Here is a 21,099-nt window from a genome sequence, read left to right on the forward strand (position 1 = left end):
TTTCCATTGAGGGCGTACTACTGGCTCATTCTACTGGACTTAGGCGCCATTCCTCCCCCTTCTCACCAATTCACTGATTCCATTTGCTTGTCCTCTTCGGGTTATTAACGATAAACTGATGCGACCGCATATTTGTTTCGAGAAGTGGCCAGTTCGGCAACAGCTGAGTGTGATTCTGTGCACACACAAGCGCGCACACACACACCGAATGGGCCCATGTACTGTTCATACGCTCTAAGTGAAATCCCTCCTTCCTGCAGGTCCAAGTCCACCGGCACAGAGAGCCCCGTGATCGACGGGGCCATCTGGGACCCGCCACTTGAGCTGAAGGTGGAAGCCAAGGGTCTGGATGCGTCTGGTGGCGATGCTATGGAATGCTTTGACTTGAAGTCTCAGCTCAGCCTCTCCAAAAGCCTGAGGGACTTGAAGGTCCGAGTGACCCACGTCTCCTCGCCGGGCAGCTTCTACGTCCACCTGGCACAAAGTGACGCTCAGCTCAAGAGGTCTAGAAGTGAAACGCAAACCCAATATTTTTTTTTATTAAGTGAAAGAAATATCTGTATCTGATGACTTTTGTACTATTTTCCAATCTAGCTAAATAACATACAGTAGCAGCAATGCTCACCTGTTGCTAGGCAGATTTGGCAACTTTGATTGCAACGGTGCTAAAATTGGTTCAGTTCACATCTCAGGTTTTTGATTGATTGAGAAGTTTATTGACATCTTAAAGAATTGAATCAATGTAATGCTTTAAAAAGGCAAATGGATGCCACAAAAAGCCAAAAGGCTTGTTTCCATTGTGGTCCATTAAATATTCATCCCATTTAATACATTCAATAATAAAAGATATATAACATGTAACATGTATATAAAAAATTACATTTAAAAAATTGATAAATTATGTACATACAGTGTTTCCCACACATTCATTTATTTGTGGCGGCCCGCCACGAAAGAATTACGTCTGTCACAAATAATTATTTTTATTTTTTTTAATTTTTTGGTCCTGTCCAACTTCTCAGGCAAATCATATAGTTGATGTAGATGCCCATATAGGCTGTTCAGATTTACTTTACAAAAGAGAAGTGTAGGATACTTCTCTTGTTGCCTATTTGTATTTGACCACTACTGTTTTCTGTTTATTTGTTACTGACTGTGGCAGGACACCTCTGCCTCTGTTTCACTTTATGTTGCTGGTAAATAATATGGTTGTAGTAGTAGGCTAAAGTTATATTATTTAGTATGCACTAATTAAAGGGGCAGAGCTTTAAGAGACATTTTAGCTTTTATATTTTATACGATATATTTTTTGTTAGAACCACGATTAATAAATGTATTTCAGTGAATAACTTATTGTTCAAATCTGTATATAAATATGTACACAAAGTGTTGTAATTATATTGTAAAATGGATGGATGGATGGACGTTTAAAACAAAACTGTTATTATTAATTAGTAAGTATACATTTTTTGAGCCTTTTTAGAGAAAATCATATTGTACTAAATTATGCAAATTACTCAATGTCATGGTGACCACACCCATAGCCATGCCCATAGACACGCCCCCGCCGCCACAGGTATGTTGGCAGTTTATGGGAAACACTGACATATACACAGTATACATGTCAGGTGATTTGAAAACAATATATACAAACAATGTGGGGGGGTATATACATTATGTACATGACTCTATGTACCGTACTTGACTATGCAAATGTTGACTCCAAGAGTGTGCAAAACAGAATGAGAAAATATATATACCGGTACACTATAACCACATATAAACCGGTTTGATGCTTCGAAGAGTGGCTGGGGTGCTTTGGTACTCATTCCAACTTGTAGCAATGGAAAGTCCATCAGGTAAATGCTGTGAGTACGATGAAAAACTGTTTGTCTTCCAGGCTGAGTGAGCTTCTAAAGAAGGCGTGTGAGCTTTTAGAGCCTGAAGCGGCAGCGTGGGAGCCTGACATGACGTGTGCAGCTCACATTAATGGAGTTTGGGAACGAGGACAGATTTGCTCCGATGTCACGTCCAGCAGCGTTGTGGAGGTTGTATTCAGTCAGTTTAGTTGAAAACATAAACTATCTTACCATCCCTCATGAACATGTCTGTTGCCTGGCAACAGGTAAAGCGCTGTGACCACGGCAACAAGGTAAAGTTGGATGTAAACAACCTGCGAACATTGCCGTCCTCATTAGCTGGTTCCTTTGCACTGGAGTGCTCGCTGACTGATATCAGGTAAAACACACTCAAACACACACACACAGTGAACATTTTCAGATGTTTTTCTACACACTCCCATCAGGCCAGCAGGGGGTCAACTCACCTGGACCGCCACAGCGTGTGACTTCATGTCATACTACCTGTCAGGAGCCTCCACTCTCATTACCATCCAGGTCTGAGGAACATTGACTCCAAGACACTTTCATGCCGTTTTAGACACCTACATGTTACATGTCCATGCTACTCTGTCACACCTTCATGCTACTCCGTGACAATTTGATGCCACTCCATGATACCTTTATGCTACTCATGCTACTTTTAGACACTCTCATGCTACTTTTAGACACTCTCATGCTACTTTCAGACACTGTCATGCTACTTTCAGACACTGTCATGCTACTTTCAGACACTGTCATGCTACTTTCAGACACTGTCATGCTACTTTCAGACACTGTCATGCTACTTTCAGACACTCATGCTACTTTCAGACACTCATGCTACTTTCAGACACTCATGCTACTTTCAGACACTCATGCTACTTTCAGACACTCTCATGCTACTTTCAGACTCTCATGCTACCTTCAGACACTCTCATGCTACTTTCAGACAGTCATGCTACTTTCAGACACTGTCATGCTACTTTCAGACACTGTCATGCTACTTTCAGACACTGTCATGCTACTTTCAGACACTGTCATGCTACTTTCAGACGCTGTCATGCTACTTTCAGACACTGTCATGCTACTTTCAGACACTCTCATGCTACTTTCAGACACTCTCATGCTACTTTCAGACACTCTCATGCTACTTTCAGACACTCTCATGCTACTTTCAGACACTCTCATGCTACTTTCAGACACTCATGCTACTTTCAGACACTCTCATGCTACTTTCAGACACTCATGCTACTTTCAGACACTGTCATGCTACTTTCAGACACTCATGCTACTTTCAGACACTCTCATGCTACTTTCAGACACTCTCATGCTACTTTCAGACACTCTCATGCTACTTTCAGACACTGTCATGCTACTTTCAGACACTGTCATGCTACTTTCAGACACTGTCATGCTACTTTCAGACACTCTCATGCTACTTTCAGACACTCTCATGCTACTTTCAGACACTGTCATGCTACTTTCAGACACTGTCATGCTACTTTCAGACACTCATGCTACTTTCAGACACTGTCATGCTACTTTCAGACACTGTCATGCTACTTTCAGACACTGTCATGCTACTTTCAGACACTCATGCTACTTTCAGACACTCTCATGCTACTTTCAGACACTCTCATGCTACTTTCAGACACTCATGCTACTTTCAGACACTGTCATGCTACTTTCAGACACTGTCATGCTACTTTCAGACACTGTCATGCTACTTTCAGACACTCATGCTACTTTCAGACACTCTCATGCTACTTTCCGACACTGTCATGCTACTTTCAGACACTGTCATGCTACTTTCAGACACTCTCATGCTACTTTCAGACACTGTCATGCTACTTTCAGACACTGTCATGCTACTTTCAGACACTGTCATGCTACTTTCAGACACTCATGCTACTTTCAGACACTGTCATGCTACTTTCAGACACTGTCATGCTACTTTCAGACACTCTCATGCTACTTTCAGACACTGTCATGCTACTTTCAGACACTGTCATGCTACTTTCAGACACTCATGCTACTTTCAGACACTGTCATGCTACTTTCAGACACTGTCATGCTACTTTCAGACACTGTCATGCTACTTTCAGACACTCATGCTACTTTCAGACACTCTCATGCTACTTTCAGACACTCTCATGCTACTTTCAGACACTGTCATGCTACTTTCAGACACTCTCATGCTACTTTCAGACACTCTCATGCTACTTTCAGACACTGTCATGCTACTTTCAGACACTCTCATGCTACTTTCAGACACTCTCATGCTACTTTCAGACACTCTCATGCTACTTTCAGACACTGTCATGCTACTTTCAGACACTCTCATGCTACTTTCAGACACTCTCATGCTACTTTCAGACACTCTCATGCTACTTTCAGACACTCTCATGCTACTTTCAGACACTCTCATGCTACTTTCAGACACTCTCATGCTACTTTCAGACACTGTCATGCTACTTTCAGACAGTCATGCTACTTTCAGACACACTCATGCTACTTTCAGACACTCTCATGCTACTTTCAGACACTCTCATGCTACTTTCAGACACTCTCATGCTACTTTCAGACACTCTCGTGCTACTTTCAGACACTCTCGTGCTACTTTCAGACACTCTCGTGCTACTTTCAGACAATTATTCCAGCATTTTAAAATGAAGCATTGAGCCGAGCGTGGGAAATGCAACTCTTCGCGAAGAGAAGTGAATTATATTTATATAGCGCTTTTCTCCAAAGACTCAAAGCGCTTTACATAGTGAACGAGACAAACAAGGCGCAACAACAAAAGCTCTCTGTGGTGGAATCATTTACACAAGGTATCGTGTATGATTAGTAGGGGTGTAACGGTACGTGTATTTGTATTGAACCGTTTCGGTACGGGGGTTTCGGTTCGGTTTGGAGGTGTACCGAACGAGTTTCCACATGGACATATTAAGTAGCGTACCGCACGTTGTGTAAACAATGCACACCGAGGCACAACACACGGCATGCTAGCAGCTAACGGGCTACGATAGAGTGACCATACGTCCTCTTTTCAACGGACATGTCTCCTCTTTTGCGGAGCTGTCCGGGCGGAGTTTCTTAAATGCCTCAAATGTCCGGCATTTTGAGTTAGGGTTGCGTGTATTTTCAATGTACGTTCAGGTTAAGAAGGGGTTAAAAACTAAACAAATTGTGCGCGCAGCAGCATTCGTGAGGGAGGGGCAGAGACAGAGAGAGTTATGATAAACGCGCATGCGTCACCAGGCTCTGCTTTTTATCCATAGATTTATCAGATTTAATTTTTTATTATCTATAGCAGGGCTGTCAAAAGTGTGCCCTGGGGGCCATTTGCGGCCCACAGCTAATGTTTTAAAGGTCCACGGCACATTCTGAAAATGCTATTAAAATAAACAAAAACATAACTAAAGTGAAATAAAAAAGCTTAAAGGTTAAATGTAATTTAGAAAAAGTTGCAATGTTGACTAATAAAACAAAGCTGTTAATGTTATTATGAATTATTGACCTATCCAAGGTTCCGATTACTTCACATCAAATATTCCACTAAGAAAACTATTTGGTAAATAAATAACCCAAAAATATATATTTTTTTGTTTTCTTATTGTACCGAAAATGAACCGAACCGTGACCTCTAAACCGAGGTACGTGCCGAACCGAACTTTTTGTGTACCGTTACACCCCTAATGATTAGAAAGGAGAACAATGTACAAAGCGATCATTAAAGCAGTCGCTCTGTACATCCAAACCGGACAGAATGTATGCGCATGCGCTGCTGCAAAACTCTCGTGGAATTAAAACTAACTTATTCAATATAGTGATTAATTAAATGTGAAACGAAGTGTAAACTGTCAGTACACACTAGCAAGGAGCCCAGGATACTTCATGGAAAGGTTTATCTACTTATGAAAACTATATAGTCATCTCAATGTTTTACTTGTTCATTTGCATACCATGTACAATACTACCTTTTTATTTACAAAATATTTTATTTAAGACAGAAATTTTAAGTTCGCACTTTATTCATCTCAATGGAGAATGTTTTTTATTCGCATGCAATGTACAATATTTTATTCAAGCAGAAGTCTTGCCTCCCAGAAGAAGCTCTTTGAAAATGATTGCATAAAAAGTACAATTTATGTCTGGCCTAAAAAGAAAAACATACAAATTAGAATTTTGCTAAGAGTAGCATGCAGTGTATGCAGTGTCATTTCAAACTAGTTTATGATCCGATAAAAAGAAAACTTGTTTTGAATTATCGCTGTCATTTGTACTGATAAATCAAATTTGTTGTGAAAAAATCTGAGATTTTATTTTTAGGCCATATCGCCTAGGCCTACTTTAATGCTCCATGACACTTTCATGCTACTCCAAGATACCTTCATGCTACTTTCAGACACTTCCATGCTACTTTCAGACCCATTCATGCTACTCGACGACACCGTCGTGCCACGTTTGTACCACTCCTAGACACTTTCATCTTTAATTTCTGCTGCTGTGACACGCTTCTTGTGTGCTGTCCTTGTTAGGATCTTACGGATCAGCGCCCATTACCCGTCACTTTGCATTGCACCAACAAGATGGGAGACTTCGTCAACTTCTCAGACTTTCTGGCCAGCAAGGGTCTCGCCCTAAAGGAGAGGAAAGCAGCGTAAGTGTGTTCAAGCTAGAAGTTATAAATGAATGATTGGACCCACAAAGCATTCTCAAAATAATTTCAGTAAATTTGAAAGATGAAAAACTTTCAGTTAGGTTGTCTGTAAGTGTACATTGAAGATGTGAAATGAAGCCTTTGATGCCTCCTGATGTGACGTCATGTGATGTTTACGTATGTTTTTGCAGAGCTGAAAAAATCCACCAAAGTGACAAAAAGGCACAAGAAGAGTCTTCAAGCGCAGTGAAAACGCCACCTTCACCAGCATATTCTTTAACGCCTATGCCCCCCATTTACTCTGCGCTGACTCAGCCCGTTGCCCCAAAGCCCGCCATGCGCACCAGCAGGCCCACCGAGAAGGTGATCCCACAGAGACCCAGCTGCATTTGACCTACTTCTGATCACATGACTTCCTGTTTGCACGTGCAGGTAAAAACTGAGCTGTACAGAGCACCTGAGCTGCCTTGCCTGGGCCACAATCACATGACCATCTCTGCCATCAAAGAGGACGGCCTGATCTACGTCAGAACCCAGAATGCAGGTACGTCCCTTTTCTGTCTCGTCATGCTGAGACACGATGACATAGGCCCAGTCCCAATGTTCACCCTCACTCACTACCACTAGCCCCCACTCACTACCACAACACCCTAGAAGTGACACAACAAGGGGTAGGGCTGGGCGATATATCAATATACTCGATATATCGCGGGTTTGTCTCTGTGCGATATAGAAAATGACTATATCGTGATATTCGAGTATACGTTCTCACGCAGTTGCTTTTAGCTGCGGGCATTACACTACAGGCTTTTTTCAGTCTTTCTTGTCTCTCCTTCTCACAGAGACATAAAACAAGCGCACCTTCTTACATACGACACATACTGTCGCGTCATACGCCCTCGCGGAGCAGACAGGTAGCAGCATGGGTAACATTAGCTGTGATGCTAGCGGACCGGTGCGAGTGGTAATACGAGAGAAAGAAGGTGCGAATCTGGTAAAAAATGAAAGAAGAATTAATCCCTAAGAAAAACAGCACAGGGGTCCGTCGTCTGGCGGTGGTTTGGCTTCAAGCGGGAAGATGTCGAACAAGTATGTGGCAAAAGCGTTGCTATTAAAAGTAGCACCTACTACTAATTTGTAACATAATTTGAAAAGTCACCCGCTAGAGAATGAAGAGTGCGTGAAACTCCGCATGTCAACATCTCCGTTCAGTGCCATACCCACAAAATGCCGAAGCAACCATTTCCAGATCAACACCGTATGAAACAAATAGTCAACAACAGAAGGAGATAACGTCCGCAGGAACCTACCACATAGCGAAGGACATAAACCATTTGATTTCATATTATGCAGCTCATTTTTATTTGACAGTTATTGAAATATCTTGTGTGACATCATGCACAAAAGTGCACTTTATTTGTTTTAAACTATTGTAGTTGCGTTCTGTACAAAAAGTGCACTTTAATTTAGTGTTGTTTTGATATGTCATCTTAGTGACATCATGCACAAAAGTGCTCTAATAGCTTGTTTTAAAATTTCTCTGACAATCTTGCACTTTCTGTTTGGAAATGACATGAATGTTTGTGCCACTGCTTAATAACTGTTTAATAAATACAATTTTGCTAAATTGACTTAATTGCGGTATCCCTCTCTGCATGAAAGTTTAAAATTAGCATATATTAATGCAGTATGAACAATCATATTTTAATGTAGACACATATAATCATCATACTGGTGTGATTATATGCATCAAGTGTTAATTCAAGGATAAGGCAAAATATTGAGATTTCTGAAATATCTGAAAGTAGCATGAAGGTATCTTGGAGTAGCATGAAAGTGTTATGGAGTAGTAGCATTAAAGTAGGCCTAGGCGATATGGCCTAAAAATAAAATCTCAGGTTTTTTCACAACAAATTTGATTTATCAGTACAAATGACAGCCATAATTCAAAACAACTTTTCCTTTTATTGGATCATAAACTAGTTTGAAATGACACTGCATACACTGCATGCTACTCTTAGCAAAATTCTAATTTGTATGTTTTTCTTTTTAGGCCAGATATAAATTCTACTTTTTATGCAATCATTTTCGAAGAGCTTCTTCTGGGAGGCAATACTTCTGCTTGAATAAAATATTGTACATTGTACATTGCATGCGAATAAAAAACATTCTCCATTGAGACATTGAGATGAATAAAGTGCGAACTTAAAACTTCTGTCTTAAATAAAATACTTTTGTAAATAAAAAGGTAGTATTGTACATGGTATGCAAATGAACAAGTAAAACATTGAGATGACTATATAGTTTTCATAAGTAGATAAACCTTTCCATGAAGTATCCTGGGCTCCTTGCTAGTGTGTACTGACAACTTCGTTTCACATTTAATTAATCACTATATTGAATAAGTGAGTTTTAATTCCACGAGAGTTTTGCAGCAGCGCATGCACGTACAATCTGTCCGGTTTGGATATACAGAGCGACTGCTTTAGTGATCGCTTTGTACATTGTTCTCCTTTCTAATCATTAGGGGTGTAACGGTACACAAAAATTTCGGTTCGGCACGTACCTCGGTTTAGAGGTCACGGTTCGGTTCATTTTCGGTACAGTAAGAAAACAACAAAATATACATTTTTGGGTTATTTATTTACCAAATAGTTTTCTTAGTGGAATATTTTATGTGAAGTAATCGGAAACTTGGATAGATCAATAATTAATAATAACATTAACAATAACAGCTTTGTTTTATTAGTCAACATTGCAACTTTTTCTAAATTACATTTAACCTTTAAGCTTTTTTATTTCACTTTAGTTATGTTTTTGTTTATTATAATAGCATTTTTAGAATGTGCCGTGGGCCTTTAAAACATTAGCTGTGGGCTGCAAATGGCCTCCGAGGCACACTTTTGACACCCCTGCTATAGATAAAAAATTCAATCTGATAAATCTATCGATAAAAAGCAGAGCCTGGCGACGCATGCGTGTTATTCATAACTCTCTCGCTCTCTCTGTCTCTGCCCCTCCCTCATGAATGCTGCTGCGTGCGCACAACTTCACAATTTGTTTTGTTTTTAACCCCTTCTTAACCCTGAACGTACATTGAAAATACACGCAACCCTAACTCAAAATGCCGGACATTTGAGGCATTTAAAAAACTCCGCCCGGACAGCCCCGCAAAAGAGGACATGTCCGGGGAAAAGAGGACGTTTGGTCAGTCTATGTAACGTTAATGTTTTCACATTCGCAAGCTTTTCGTCAGTATTCAACCCTAACGTTAGCTAGCGTGGCTAGCTGGCCAACATTACAAACTAACGTGTAATATATGATATAACTCTAATTTTCTCTGGCCCTACCTGGGTTAGTCAGCATCTGAAATCCCTCGCTCTGAAGGGCTAGATTCATACCACTTACCCCTCTTCTTGCCCACTACCCCTACATTCAAAGAGTAGTTGGGACACCACTACCTTTTACGGGAACACGCAAAATGTAGGGATGTTGCTATAAAGTAGGGCAAGGGGGTGTATTGGGACTGGGCCTCAGTTGTCTTTATCAGATTGTCAGTTGGAGCAGCTGAGGGACAAGATACAGCAGAGCATGAAGACGCTGCCCAATCAGAAGCCGTACACCTGGAAGACGGTCCAGGGCTGCGCCGTCATCGGTCCCGACATGCTGTGGTATCGAGGACAGATGCTGGAAGTCATGGGAGGACATGTGAAGGTAAGAGACAAATATGTTAAATTATTGCATCACCTGGACCTGCTGATCCCAAGTCAGTTTTTTCTTCTGGTTTTGAGTCACTTTCACCTCCTTGCACGGACTCACTTGAAGGTCCTGAGTTCCTTTCACTAACTGGTCCTTGGTCAGTTGGACTCACTGGTACTAACTGGTGCCACGTCAGTCAGCTTCTCTGTTAGCTGGAGCCTAACTTGACTTACTGCTCGTGGATAAGTTTTATCAGCCGCTTTTAAGTCCGTTCAAGGAGTAGGTGATCATCTTCAAGTCGCTTTCTGACAGTCGCTTCAGGATGCGCCGTTTTGTGGGCGGTCGTATTTACGTGGTTCACCTTCGACAGCGTCTCCTCCCCGTCATCTTTGTTGTAGCGTGCAGTGTTTCCCACACATTAATTTATTTGTGGCGGCCCGCCATGAAAGAATTACGTCCGCCACAAATAAAAAAAAAAATTAAAAATGTAAAAAACTTTTCTTTTTTTTTTTTTTGTCCTGTCCAGCTTCTCAGGCAAATCATATAGTTGATGTAGATGCCCATATAGGCTGTTCAGATTTACTTTACAAAAGAGAAGTGTAGGATACTTCTCTTGTTGCCTTATTTGTATTTGACCACTACTGTTTTTTATTTATTTGTTACTGACTCTGGCAGGACACCTCCGCCTCTGTTTCACTTTATGTTGCTGGGAAATAATATGGTTGTAGTAGTAGGCTAAAGTTAAATTATTTAGTATGCACTAATTAAAGGGGCAGAGCTTTAAGAGACATTTTAGCTTTTATATTTTATAAGATATAATTTTTGTAAGAACCACAATTAATAAATATATTTCAGTGAATAACATATTGTTCAAATCTGTATATAAATATGTACATAAAGTGTTGTAATTATATTGTAAAATGGATGGATGGACGTTTAAAACAAAACTGTTATATTAATTAGTAAGTATACATTTTTTTAGCCTTTTTAGAGAAAATCATATCATTGTAGTAAATTATGCAAATTACTCGATGATGTCATGGTGACCACGCCCATAGCCACGCCCCCACCGCCACAGGTATCTTGGCAGTTTATGGGAAACACTGCGGTGCAGCGTGCAAGGACGGGAGTGGAAGAAGTGTCAAAAGATGGAGCTAACTGTTTTAACGACATTCAGACTTTGCTTAAACCAACAACGAAGCAGCATCTCCTCATCCGTGCCTCACTAGTGCAACAATGTGTCCCGTGAAAAAAAATATCTGACCGGAACTCTCTAATAACTAAAGTTCCGTGGGTGAATAATGTAAACTCACTACACTGGTAGTTTTTAGCGCTTCCATAGCGAGATATAAGTTAGAACTTTACACTACTTTATATTTGAAATGGCAACAGCCCCATAACAAGAAGATAGTGAAAAACAAGAAGCTTATCGACTACGGTATCGGCACGGACTACAGTGGCGGACCTGGGCAAATATTCAGGACTTATGCAGATCTCAAATACACATCAGCAGGTACCAGAAGGTAAGAAAAGTTGGTTGTGCATAATATTTTTAAACAAAACGCCAGATAATATGTCTGCAAGTGGGTTCCATTCTGCGGTCCTTATACACACACACCATAGTAATACTTGTATCTCTGACTACAGTAGCCGTAATGGGCCGACAATCCATCATGCGGTGCGGCTTCAAAGTCATACTAAAACATTTTGACAGATTTTTGAGTGCTGTGTGTAATGTTCTTTATTTTCAATGGAACATTTAAAGTTTTCGGTGTTGTTTACTGGCGTCATGTTGCAGTCTACACGTATCTCTTACCGAGATTACTTATTACACCATGTACCAAATAACATTGCTTCAAGGTCGGTAAGCACAACCAGAATTATTCCGTACATCAGGCGCACCGGGCTATAAGGCGCACTGTCGATTTTTGAGAAAATGAAAGGATTTTAAGTGCACTTTATAATCCGAAAAATACGGTACTAAAAATGTCGTTCCTTTGCCGTAATGGAAGTGATTATTAATAACTTAGGGGAGCGGCTGAAAGGCATTATTCGGCAAAGGCGATCACATCCTTTTTCATAAAAATGGGTCAATGGATGGGCACATCCCTACCCATCGGTACCGAGACTGTTGGATCTGGAGATTGGGTTAATTGTTTGGTCGTGCTGGTAGTGAGCCAGTGTGACCTGGACTAGAGTCGATTCATTGATATAATGTGAGTGTCCTTGCAGGTGCAGTACGTAGATTACGGCCTGGTGGAGAACATCCCAGTGGTCCACGTGTATCCTCGTCTACTGTGTGAGCACGTTCCTCAGCTTTGTATGGCCTGTAGGCTGCACGCCATCAGCCCTGTAAGACTCTAGTAGTACTTATAATAGTTCTGGTATTAGTACATGTCCATATCATACTGCACACTTGTCCTCAGGTTGGTGGCAGCTGGCAACAGGATGCGGTGGAGCTCCTCAAGGAGATGCTCCTGTATCGCCGTGTGGATGTGCACGTGCTGGTCAGAGACACACATACACACGCGCTTGCACACACGATGGCTGTCAGTGCTGAGTGCGTTTGTTTTGCGTGTGTCAGGAGGTGCCCGCTGACCCCAGACAACCTCTGACAGTTGAGATCTTCATGGATGGACTGAGCCTCAACAACATCCTGTGTCACCACAAGCACGCCTTGAAGGACTCCACAACACTGAAGGTGTGTGTTTGGGTGCGTGCACGCGCGCTTATCATCTAAATCAGTGTTTTTCAACCTTTTTTGAGCCAAGGCACATTTTTCGCGTTGAAAAAATCTGGAGGCACACCACCAGCAGAAAAATAAAAAAACAAAACTCAGTTGACAGTAAAAAGTCGCAATTGTTGGATATGACTTTAAACCACAACCAAGCATGCATCACTATAGCTCTTGTCTCAAAGTAGGTGTACTCTCACGACCTGTCACATCACGCCGTGACTTCTTTTGAGTTGTTTTCTGTTTTCCTCTGTGTAGTGTTTTAGTTATTGTCTTGCGCTCCTATTATGGTGGCTTTTTCTTTTTTGTTGGTAGTTTCCTGTAGCAGTTTCATGTCTTCCTCTAAGCGATATTTCCCGCATCAGCTTTGTTTTAGCAATCCAGAATATTTCAGTTGTTGTTATCCTTCTTTGTGGGGACATTGTTGATTGTCATGTCATGTTCGGATGTACATTGTGGACGCCATCTTTGCTCCACAGTAAGTCTTTGCTGTCGTCCAGCATTCTGTTTTTGTTTACTTTGCAGCCAGTTCAGTCTTAGTTTCGTTCTGCATAGCCTTCCCTAAGCATCAATGCCTTTTCTTAGGGGCGCTCGCCTTTTGTTTATTTTTGGTTTAAGCATTAGATACCTTTTTACCTGCACACTGCCTCCCGCAGTTTCTGACATCTACAAAGCAATTAGCTACCTGCTGCCACCTACTGATATGGAAGAGTATTATATTTCATTTCTTTTTTTTTTTTTTCCCATTTACACGGTTACTCTGCCGAACTCTAAACAGCACCGACACTCAACAACAACACAATTTGCAGACTATAATTACTGGTTTGCAAAAAATATTTTTAACCCAAATAGGTGAATCTACATAATCTCCCACGGCACACCAGACTGTATCTGTGTGCTGTGGCACAGTGGTTGAAAAACACTGATCTAAATGTCTCATTGTCCTCTGCAGACGCCTCCTCTACCGCCGGCGGTCTCCATTTTGGACGTGTGGGACATCGACACAGAGGTGCTTGTGTAGCAATGAGACGTTTGGACACGCGTCCATCATGTTAGCAAGTGAGAAGTTGTCCCAGCACTTCCGCAGCGCCTCAGTATGTTTGTCTTCAGGGTCTGGAGGGCCTTCAAGAGGTAATGCTGGGACCTTTCATGGAGCCCACCCTGCCACAGGAAGAGGAGCAGCTAAAGGTCCGAGTGAGACACCTGCAGACCCCCAACGAGGTAGCCACCATGAAATGTTCTTCTAAAGATGTCATGGAGACATTCTGATGACGTGACCGTCCTGTAGTTGTTCCTGTGCTTGGAAGACACGACTAAGCTGCTGGTGGATGGTGAAACTCTGGAGGAGCTTCTGAGCAACATCAACGCCGACACTGAGAATCTGAAAGAACTTAGCAACTTTCCTCTTGGTAAGCAAATACAAACCCCGTTTCCATATGAGTTGGGAAATTGTGTTAGATGTAAATTTAAACGGAATACAATGATTTGCAAATCATTTTCAACCCATATTCAATTGAATGCACTACAAAGACAAGATATTTGATGTTCAAACTCATAAACTTTTTTTTTTTTTTGCAAATAATAATTAACTTAGAATTTCATGGCTGCAACACGTGCCAAAGTAGTTGGGAAAGGGCATGTTCACCACTGTGTTACATCACCTTTCCTTTTAACAATACTCTGTAAACGTTTGGGAACTGAGGAGACACATTTTTGAAGTTTCTCAGGTGGAATTCTTTCCCATTCTTGCTTGATGTACAGCTTAAATTGTTCAACAGTCCGGGGGTCTCAGTTGTGGTATTTTAGGCTTCATAATGCGCCACACATTTTCAATGGGAGACAGGTCTGGACTACAGGCAGGCCAGTCTAGTACCCGCACTCTTTTACTATGAAGCCACGTTGATGTAACACGTGGCTTGGCATTGTCTTGCTGAAATAAGCAGGGGCGTCCATGGTAACGTTGCTTGGATGGCAACATATGTTGCTCCAAAACCTGTATGTACCTTTCAGCATTAATGGCGCCTTCACAGATGTGTAAGTTACCCATGTCTTGGGCACTAATACACCCCCATACCATCACACATGCTGGCTTTTCAACTTTGCGCCTATAACTTTGTATCAGTCCATCTTAGATGAGCTCAAGCCCAGCGAAGCCGACGGCGTTTTTGGGTGTTGTTGATAAACGGTTTTCGCCTTGCATAGGAGAGTTTTAACTTGCACTTACAGATGTAGCGACCAACTGTAGTTACTGACAGTGAGTTTCTGAAGTGTTCCTGAGCCCATGTGGTAATATCCTTTACACACTGACGTCGCTTGGTGATGCAGTACAGCCTGAGGGATCGAAGGTCACGGGCTTAGCTGCTTACGTGCAGTGATTTCTCCAGATTCTCTGAACCCTTTGATGATTATACAGACCGTAGATGGTGAAATCCCTAAATTCCTTGCAATAGCTGGTTGAGAAAGGTTTTTCTTAAACTGTTCAACAATTTGCTCACGCATTTGTTGACAAAGTGGTGACCCTCGCCCCATCCTTGTTTGTGAATGACTGAGCATTTCATGGAATCTACTTTTATACCCAATCATGGCACCCACCTGTTCCCAATTTGCCTGTTCACCTGTGGAATGTTCCAAATAAGTGTTTGATGAAAATTCCTCAAATTTATCAGTATTTATTGCCACCTTTCCCAACTTCTTTGTCACGTGTTGCTTGCATCAAATTGTAAAGTTAATGATTATTTGCACAAAAAAAAAATGTTTATCAGTTTGGACATCAAATATGTTGTCTTTGTAGCATATTCAACTGAATATGGGTTGAAAATGATTTGCAAATCATTGTATTCCGTTTATATTTGCATCTAACACAATTTCCCAACTCATATGGAAACGGGGTTTGTAGGTTTTACACCTTAATGCTCATCAAAGTCTGAACTGATTGATTGATTGATTGATTGAAACTTTTATTAGTAGATTGCACAGTACAGTACATATTCCGTACAATTGACCACTAAATGGTAACACCCCAATACATTTTTCGACTTGTTTGAGTCGGGGTCCACGTTAATCAATTCATGGTACAAATATATACTATCATCATAATACAGTCATCACACAAGTTAATCATCAGAGTATATACATTTAATTATTTACAATCCGGGAGGTGGGACGCGGAAGGGGTTGGGACGGGGGGGGTGGGTGTTAGGTTGGGTTGCTATCAGCATATTTCAGTCATCAACAATTATATCATCTGAGAAATGGACATTGCAACAGTGTAGGTCTCACTTGGTAGGATATGTACAGCGAGCGGTGAACATAGTGAGCTCAGAAAGCATAAGAACAAGTATATACATTTGATTATTTACAATCCGGGGAGGTGGGATGTGTTAGGCTAGGGTTGTAGCTGCCTGAAGGTGTTCTTTTAGTGCGGTTTTGAAGGAGGATAGAGATGCACTTTCTTTTACACTTGTTGGGAGTGCATTCCATATTGATGTGGCATAGAAGGAGAATGGGTTGAGACTAGAGATGTCCGATAATATCGGCCTGCCGATTTTATCGGCCGATAAATGCGTTAAAATGTAATATCGGAAATTATCGGTATCGTTTTTTTTATTATCGGTATCGTTTTTTTTTGTTTTTTGTTTGTTTTTGTTTTTTTTAATTAAATCAACATAAAAACACAAGATACACTTACAATTAGTGCACCAACTCAAAAAACCTCCCTCCCCCATTCACACTAATTCACACAAAAGGGTTGTTTCTTTCTGTTATTAATATTCTGGTTCCTACATTATATATCAATATATATCAATACAGTCTGCAAGGGATACAGTCCGTAAGCACACATAATTGTGCGAGCTGCTGGTCCACTAATAGTACTAACCTTTAACAGTTAATTTTACTAATTTTCATTAATTACTAGTTTCAATGTAACTGTTTTTATATTGTTTTACTTTCTTTTTTATTCAAGAAAATGTTTTTAATGTATTTATCTTATTTTATTTTATTAATTTTTGTAAAAGTACCTTATCTTCACCATACCTGGTTGTCCAAATTAGGCATAATAATGTGTTAATTCCACGACTGTATATATCGGTTGATATCGATATCGGTTGATATCGGTATCGGTAATTAAAGAGTTGGACAATATCGGAATATCGGATATCGGCAAAAACCCATTATCGGACATCCCTAGTTGAGACTTTTGTTAGATTGGAATCTGGGTTTGACGTGGTTTGTGGAGCTCCCCCTGGTGTTGTGGTTATGGCGGTCATTTACGTTCTGGAAGTAGTTTGACATGTACTTCGGTATCAGGGAGGATCTTATGAGATGTTTCCTTTAAAAGCTTCACTGTGATGACTAAGAAGTGTGATGATAACTATAGACATGCAATCTGACCACTCGGTGGCAGTACAGCCCTGATGGTTTGTGCTTGATGGTTTCAGGTGGTCCATGTCTGGCAGAGTACAGCAATGGAAGTTTCTACCGAGCCAAAATCATCACCATCATCAGTTCTGACCCGGTCATGATCCTGGTCCAACATGTGGACTTTGGTTCTCACGACACGCTGCCCACCAGCAAGTAAGAATTTGGCAAACATGGCCTTGCTTCTGCTGCTCCACCAAGAACTTCTCTTCTTCCTGCCAGACTGCGCCAGATGCCTGCCGAGCTGCTGCGTTTTCCTGTCCAGGTCTTCAAAGTCCGTGCCGCCGGCTTTAAAGCCCCGAGCGTCAGCGTGGAGGACGAGGTTCTTCCTTACAGTCCAGAGTGGAGTGTGAAGGCCACGCTGACCATGATAAAGCTGCTGCACGGCAACCTCACAGCCTCTGTGGTGGTAACTAATGTGTCCGTGTTGTGTGTGCAGTACCATCAAGCTCCAGAAGATGGGGTTGGATGTTTCTCACCTTTTCTTCTGCTTGTTTCATTCAGACTCGGGTACCAGAGCTCTCAGTGTTGCTTTACAACGATGATGACAACTTGGTCTTTTTGTCTCTGGTGGAAAGTGGCCTAGCCGAATTTGACTGAACATCAAGTTAGTTACTTTTTACTTATTTTTAATCATTTTAATATTTAATTCTGTCTTGTTAGATGATCATTTTTCATCTTTTCTCTGCAGGTTCACCACACGTCCTTGATTTTCCTTTCATTTCTACCGCAAACAAATTACCGGTCTTTACTGTTTTCATGTAAAGATATTTTTGATTGAAGCAGTTCTTCAGACATTTTTCAATGAAGCAGTTTCATTGAAACATGTTTTCAGTAAAGCGTTTTCTTTTGGGGTTTTTTCCGCTAGAGCATTTTAGGTTTGGGGGAGGTTCTCCAAAGTAAAGTTTGCTTCTTTGGCTATTGTTTTACCAACTTTTTGAATCATTGTTCGTATGATTCACATTTTATGTTAATAAATTCTGTTCTTGAATGCATCTCAACCTGTGATTATCTAAACAAAGATTCAACGGAGAGGGAAAAATGTTCATTTATCTACAAAATCTACAGCTAAGAAATACCTAATGGCAACTTAATGGTATTTATCAAGTACCGTATTTTTCGGAGTATAAGTCACATCGGCCGAAAATGCATAATAAAGAAGGAAAAAATATAAGTCGCACTGGAGTATAAGTCGCATTTTTGGGGGAAATTTATTTGATAAAACCCAACACCAAGAATAGACATTTGAAAGGTAATTTAAAATAAATAAAGAATAGTGAACAACAGGCTGAATAAGTGTATGTTATATGACGCATAAATAACCAACTGAGAACGTGCCTGGTATGTTAACGTAACATATTATGGTAAGAGTCATTCAAATAACTATAACATATAGAACATGCTATACGTTTACCAAACAATCTGTCACTCCTAATCGCTAAATCCCATGAAATCTTATACGTCTAGTCTCTTACGTGAATGAGCTAAATAATATTATTTGATATTTTACGGTAATGTGTTAATAATTTCACACGTAAGTCGCTCTTGAGTATAAGTCGCACCCCCGGCCAAACTATGAAAAAAACTGCGACTTATGGTCCGAAAAATACGGTGATGACATATTTTGGTTATTTATTTTCTTATATTTAGACAAATTTGTTAGGTTAACTTATACTATAACACGCTTCTAATTCAACTTTTTCGAATAATACAAGCAATTACTTTGATTTTTGATGCTTCACATTTAAGCCATCTTAGCCTCGCTTTGCTAGCTCCGAATACATCGCCACTTCAACTCGGTGAATAAACGAGAGGCTTTGTGTACCAAACGCACACTTTTCCTGGAGAGGCTGTTACTGCTAAAGGGACGTGTCCGCCAATTGGAGCACAGCAACAAGGTAACTTTAGATAGCGCAGACACGCCTGTACTGCGTCTACTAGCCCGGTTAGCATTAGTCTATGACGCATAACAAAATTAAACCTTTAGCTAGACCTACACCGCAGTCCACCAGCCCCCACACCTTAGTTATAGGTAACCCCATCACCCGCAACATTCAGCTTAGTAAACCAGCAACGGTAATGTGTATTTCTGGAGCCGGAGCTCTCGACGTTGAATCTAACCTGAGCGAGCTGACACGCAAGATGCCTACACACTTGCGACAAGCTAATCACCCATCCATCCATCCATTTTCTACCACTTGTTCCATTCAGGGTGCTGGAGCCTATCTCAGCTGCATTCGGGCGGAATGCCCGTCGGTTCCAATGACATTAGGATGAAACAATCTGAGATTTTAAAGCGAAACATAGGACATGTAATCTTGCTAGGAGTATGGCTTGGCATAGAGTAATTATTGTGTCTGGTCCCCTGCCTGCTAGAGGCAATGATGAACGATATAGTAGATTAGTCTCGCTTAACAGGTGGTTGGCCAACTTTGGCGTAGAACAGGGATATAGTTTAGTAGATAATTGGCCCTTTACCTGACCTTTTGAGGATGGGCAGCTTTCACTCTAACCGGGAAGGCGCTATAACTCTTTATAGAAATATAGATCACTGTTAGTCTCATTTGGGACGGTGTGGGGAAGTTGGGAGAATGGTCGTGCCAACAACCTGAGGGTTCCTGGTTCTATCCCCAGCTTCTACCAAACTAGTCACATCCGTTGTGTCCTTGAGCAAGACACTTCACCCTTGCTCCTGATGGGTTGTGGTTAGCGCCTTGCATGGCAGCTCCCGCCATCAGTGTGTGAATGGGTGAATGTGGAACTAGTGTCAAAGCGCTTTGAGTACCTTGAAGGTAAAAAAGCGCTATACAAGTATAACCCATTTGCCATTTGACTAGCTACACCAAAGCAGGTCTGGACACAGGTGATTAGCCAGCCTGTTGTAATGTTTGTAGGTGTACTTTGTTGCTGGTTCAATATTGAGACGGTTAGATGGATTTGGATGCTTTAATCATCAACATCGCTTGCATGCACCTGTCTCAAGCATCAAGCGTAACTGTTCTAACATTGTCCACTAGTGCGTGTCGACGTCACCACGCAGCCAGCGTATATGAAAATATCACAGTTGTATTTTGTGAAAAGAATATTACCACAGAGTTGAGAAGGAGCAAAGATCTTAGTAGTACTGAAATCGTAGCCCCTAGCAAACAAGAGTATGACCTTAATAGAATTGCTTTTAAATGAAATGAATTACATTTAAAAATGTCATACTTGAATAACATAAAGTTGAAATAAATGATGAAGATAAAGATTGTAAGACAGAATTTGGTTTTATTCTGAATCCAGTGAAACAGATTGGTGGTTTTAGCTGATATAAAGACTTTCAGGTGTTTATATATGTTTATGTTTAAGTATTTGGCAGACGCTTTTATCCAAAGCGACATACATAAAAAATATATATAAAACAATCACTGTAAACTTGATCATTTAAGGGAAGAATTTAATACAAAATATCAATACAAAGTGTCAAGACAGAATAAACTCTGCTGCTGCAGCAACAGAGATGCAGTCTATAGGTCCCTAAGATACAGTATATAGATATCTAATGTATTCATACATTGTTTATGTAGGATATACGCATGTATATATAACCTAACCATATTGTTTCTTGAATTTAAAAATAGCTGACCGTTTTTTTCCCCCTTCTCTGGGATTATATTCCCAGTTTTGATCTCAGACATCTGGTCATTTATAGCATATAAGAA

The 21,099-nt window shown here is 40.8% G+C and overlaps 1 protein-coding gene across 1 annotated transcript in view; it reads left to right on the forward strand.

Annotated features, from left to right (window-relative positions):
- The window catches only part of rnf17 (ring finger protein 17), a 36,664-nt gene extending 18,274 nt beyond the window's left edge, over nt 1-18,390 (forward strand). Inside the window, exons 21-38 of the mRNA XM_062041172.1 lie at nt 261-503; nt 1,901-2,048; nt 2,126-2,238; nt 2,306-2,396; nt 6,422-6,543; nt 6,735-6,906; nt 6,976-7,087; nt 10,094-10,257; nt 12,475-12,594; nt 12,669-12,749; nt 12,827-12,943; nt 13,929-13,985; nt 14,087-14,197; nt 14,265-14,385; nt 17,416-17,551; nt 17,618-17,804; nt 17,900-18,002; nt 18,087-18,390. Of these exons, the coding sequence (XP_061897156.1) occupies nt 261-503; nt 1,901-2,048; nt 2,126-2,238; nt 2,306-2,396; nt 6,422-6,543; nt 6,735-6,906; nt 6,976-7,087; nt 10,094-10,257; nt 12,475-12,594; nt 12,669-12,749; nt 12,827-12,943; nt 13,929-13,985; nt 14,087-14,197; nt 14,265-14,385; nt 17,416-17,551; nt 17,618-17,804; nt 17,900-17,995 (2,191 nt within the window). The 3' untranslated portion in view covers nt 17,996-18,002; nt 18,087-18,390. The remainder of the gene's footprint in view (nt 1-260; nt 504-1,900; nt 2,049-2,125; nt 2,239-2,305; nt 2,397-6,421; nt 6,544-6,734; nt 6,907-6,975; nt 7,088-10,093; nt 10,258-12,474; nt 12,595-12,668; nt 12,750-12,826; nt 12,944-13,928; nt 13,986-14,086; nt 14,198-14,264; nt 14,386-17,415; nt 17,552-17,617; nt 17,805-17,899; nt 18,003-18,086) is intronic.
- The last annotated feature ends 2,709 nt before the right edge of the window (nt 18,391-21,099 follow it).

This window comes from Entelurus aequoreus, linkage group LG03 (genome assembly GCF_033978785.1).
Source record: "Entelurus aequoreus isolate RoL-2023_Sb linkage group LG03, RoL_Eaeq_v1.1, whole genome shotgun sequence".
NCBI classification, from domain to species: Eukaryota; Metazoa; Chordata; class Actinopteri; order Syngnathiformes; family Syngnathidae; genus Entelurus; species Entelurus aequoreus.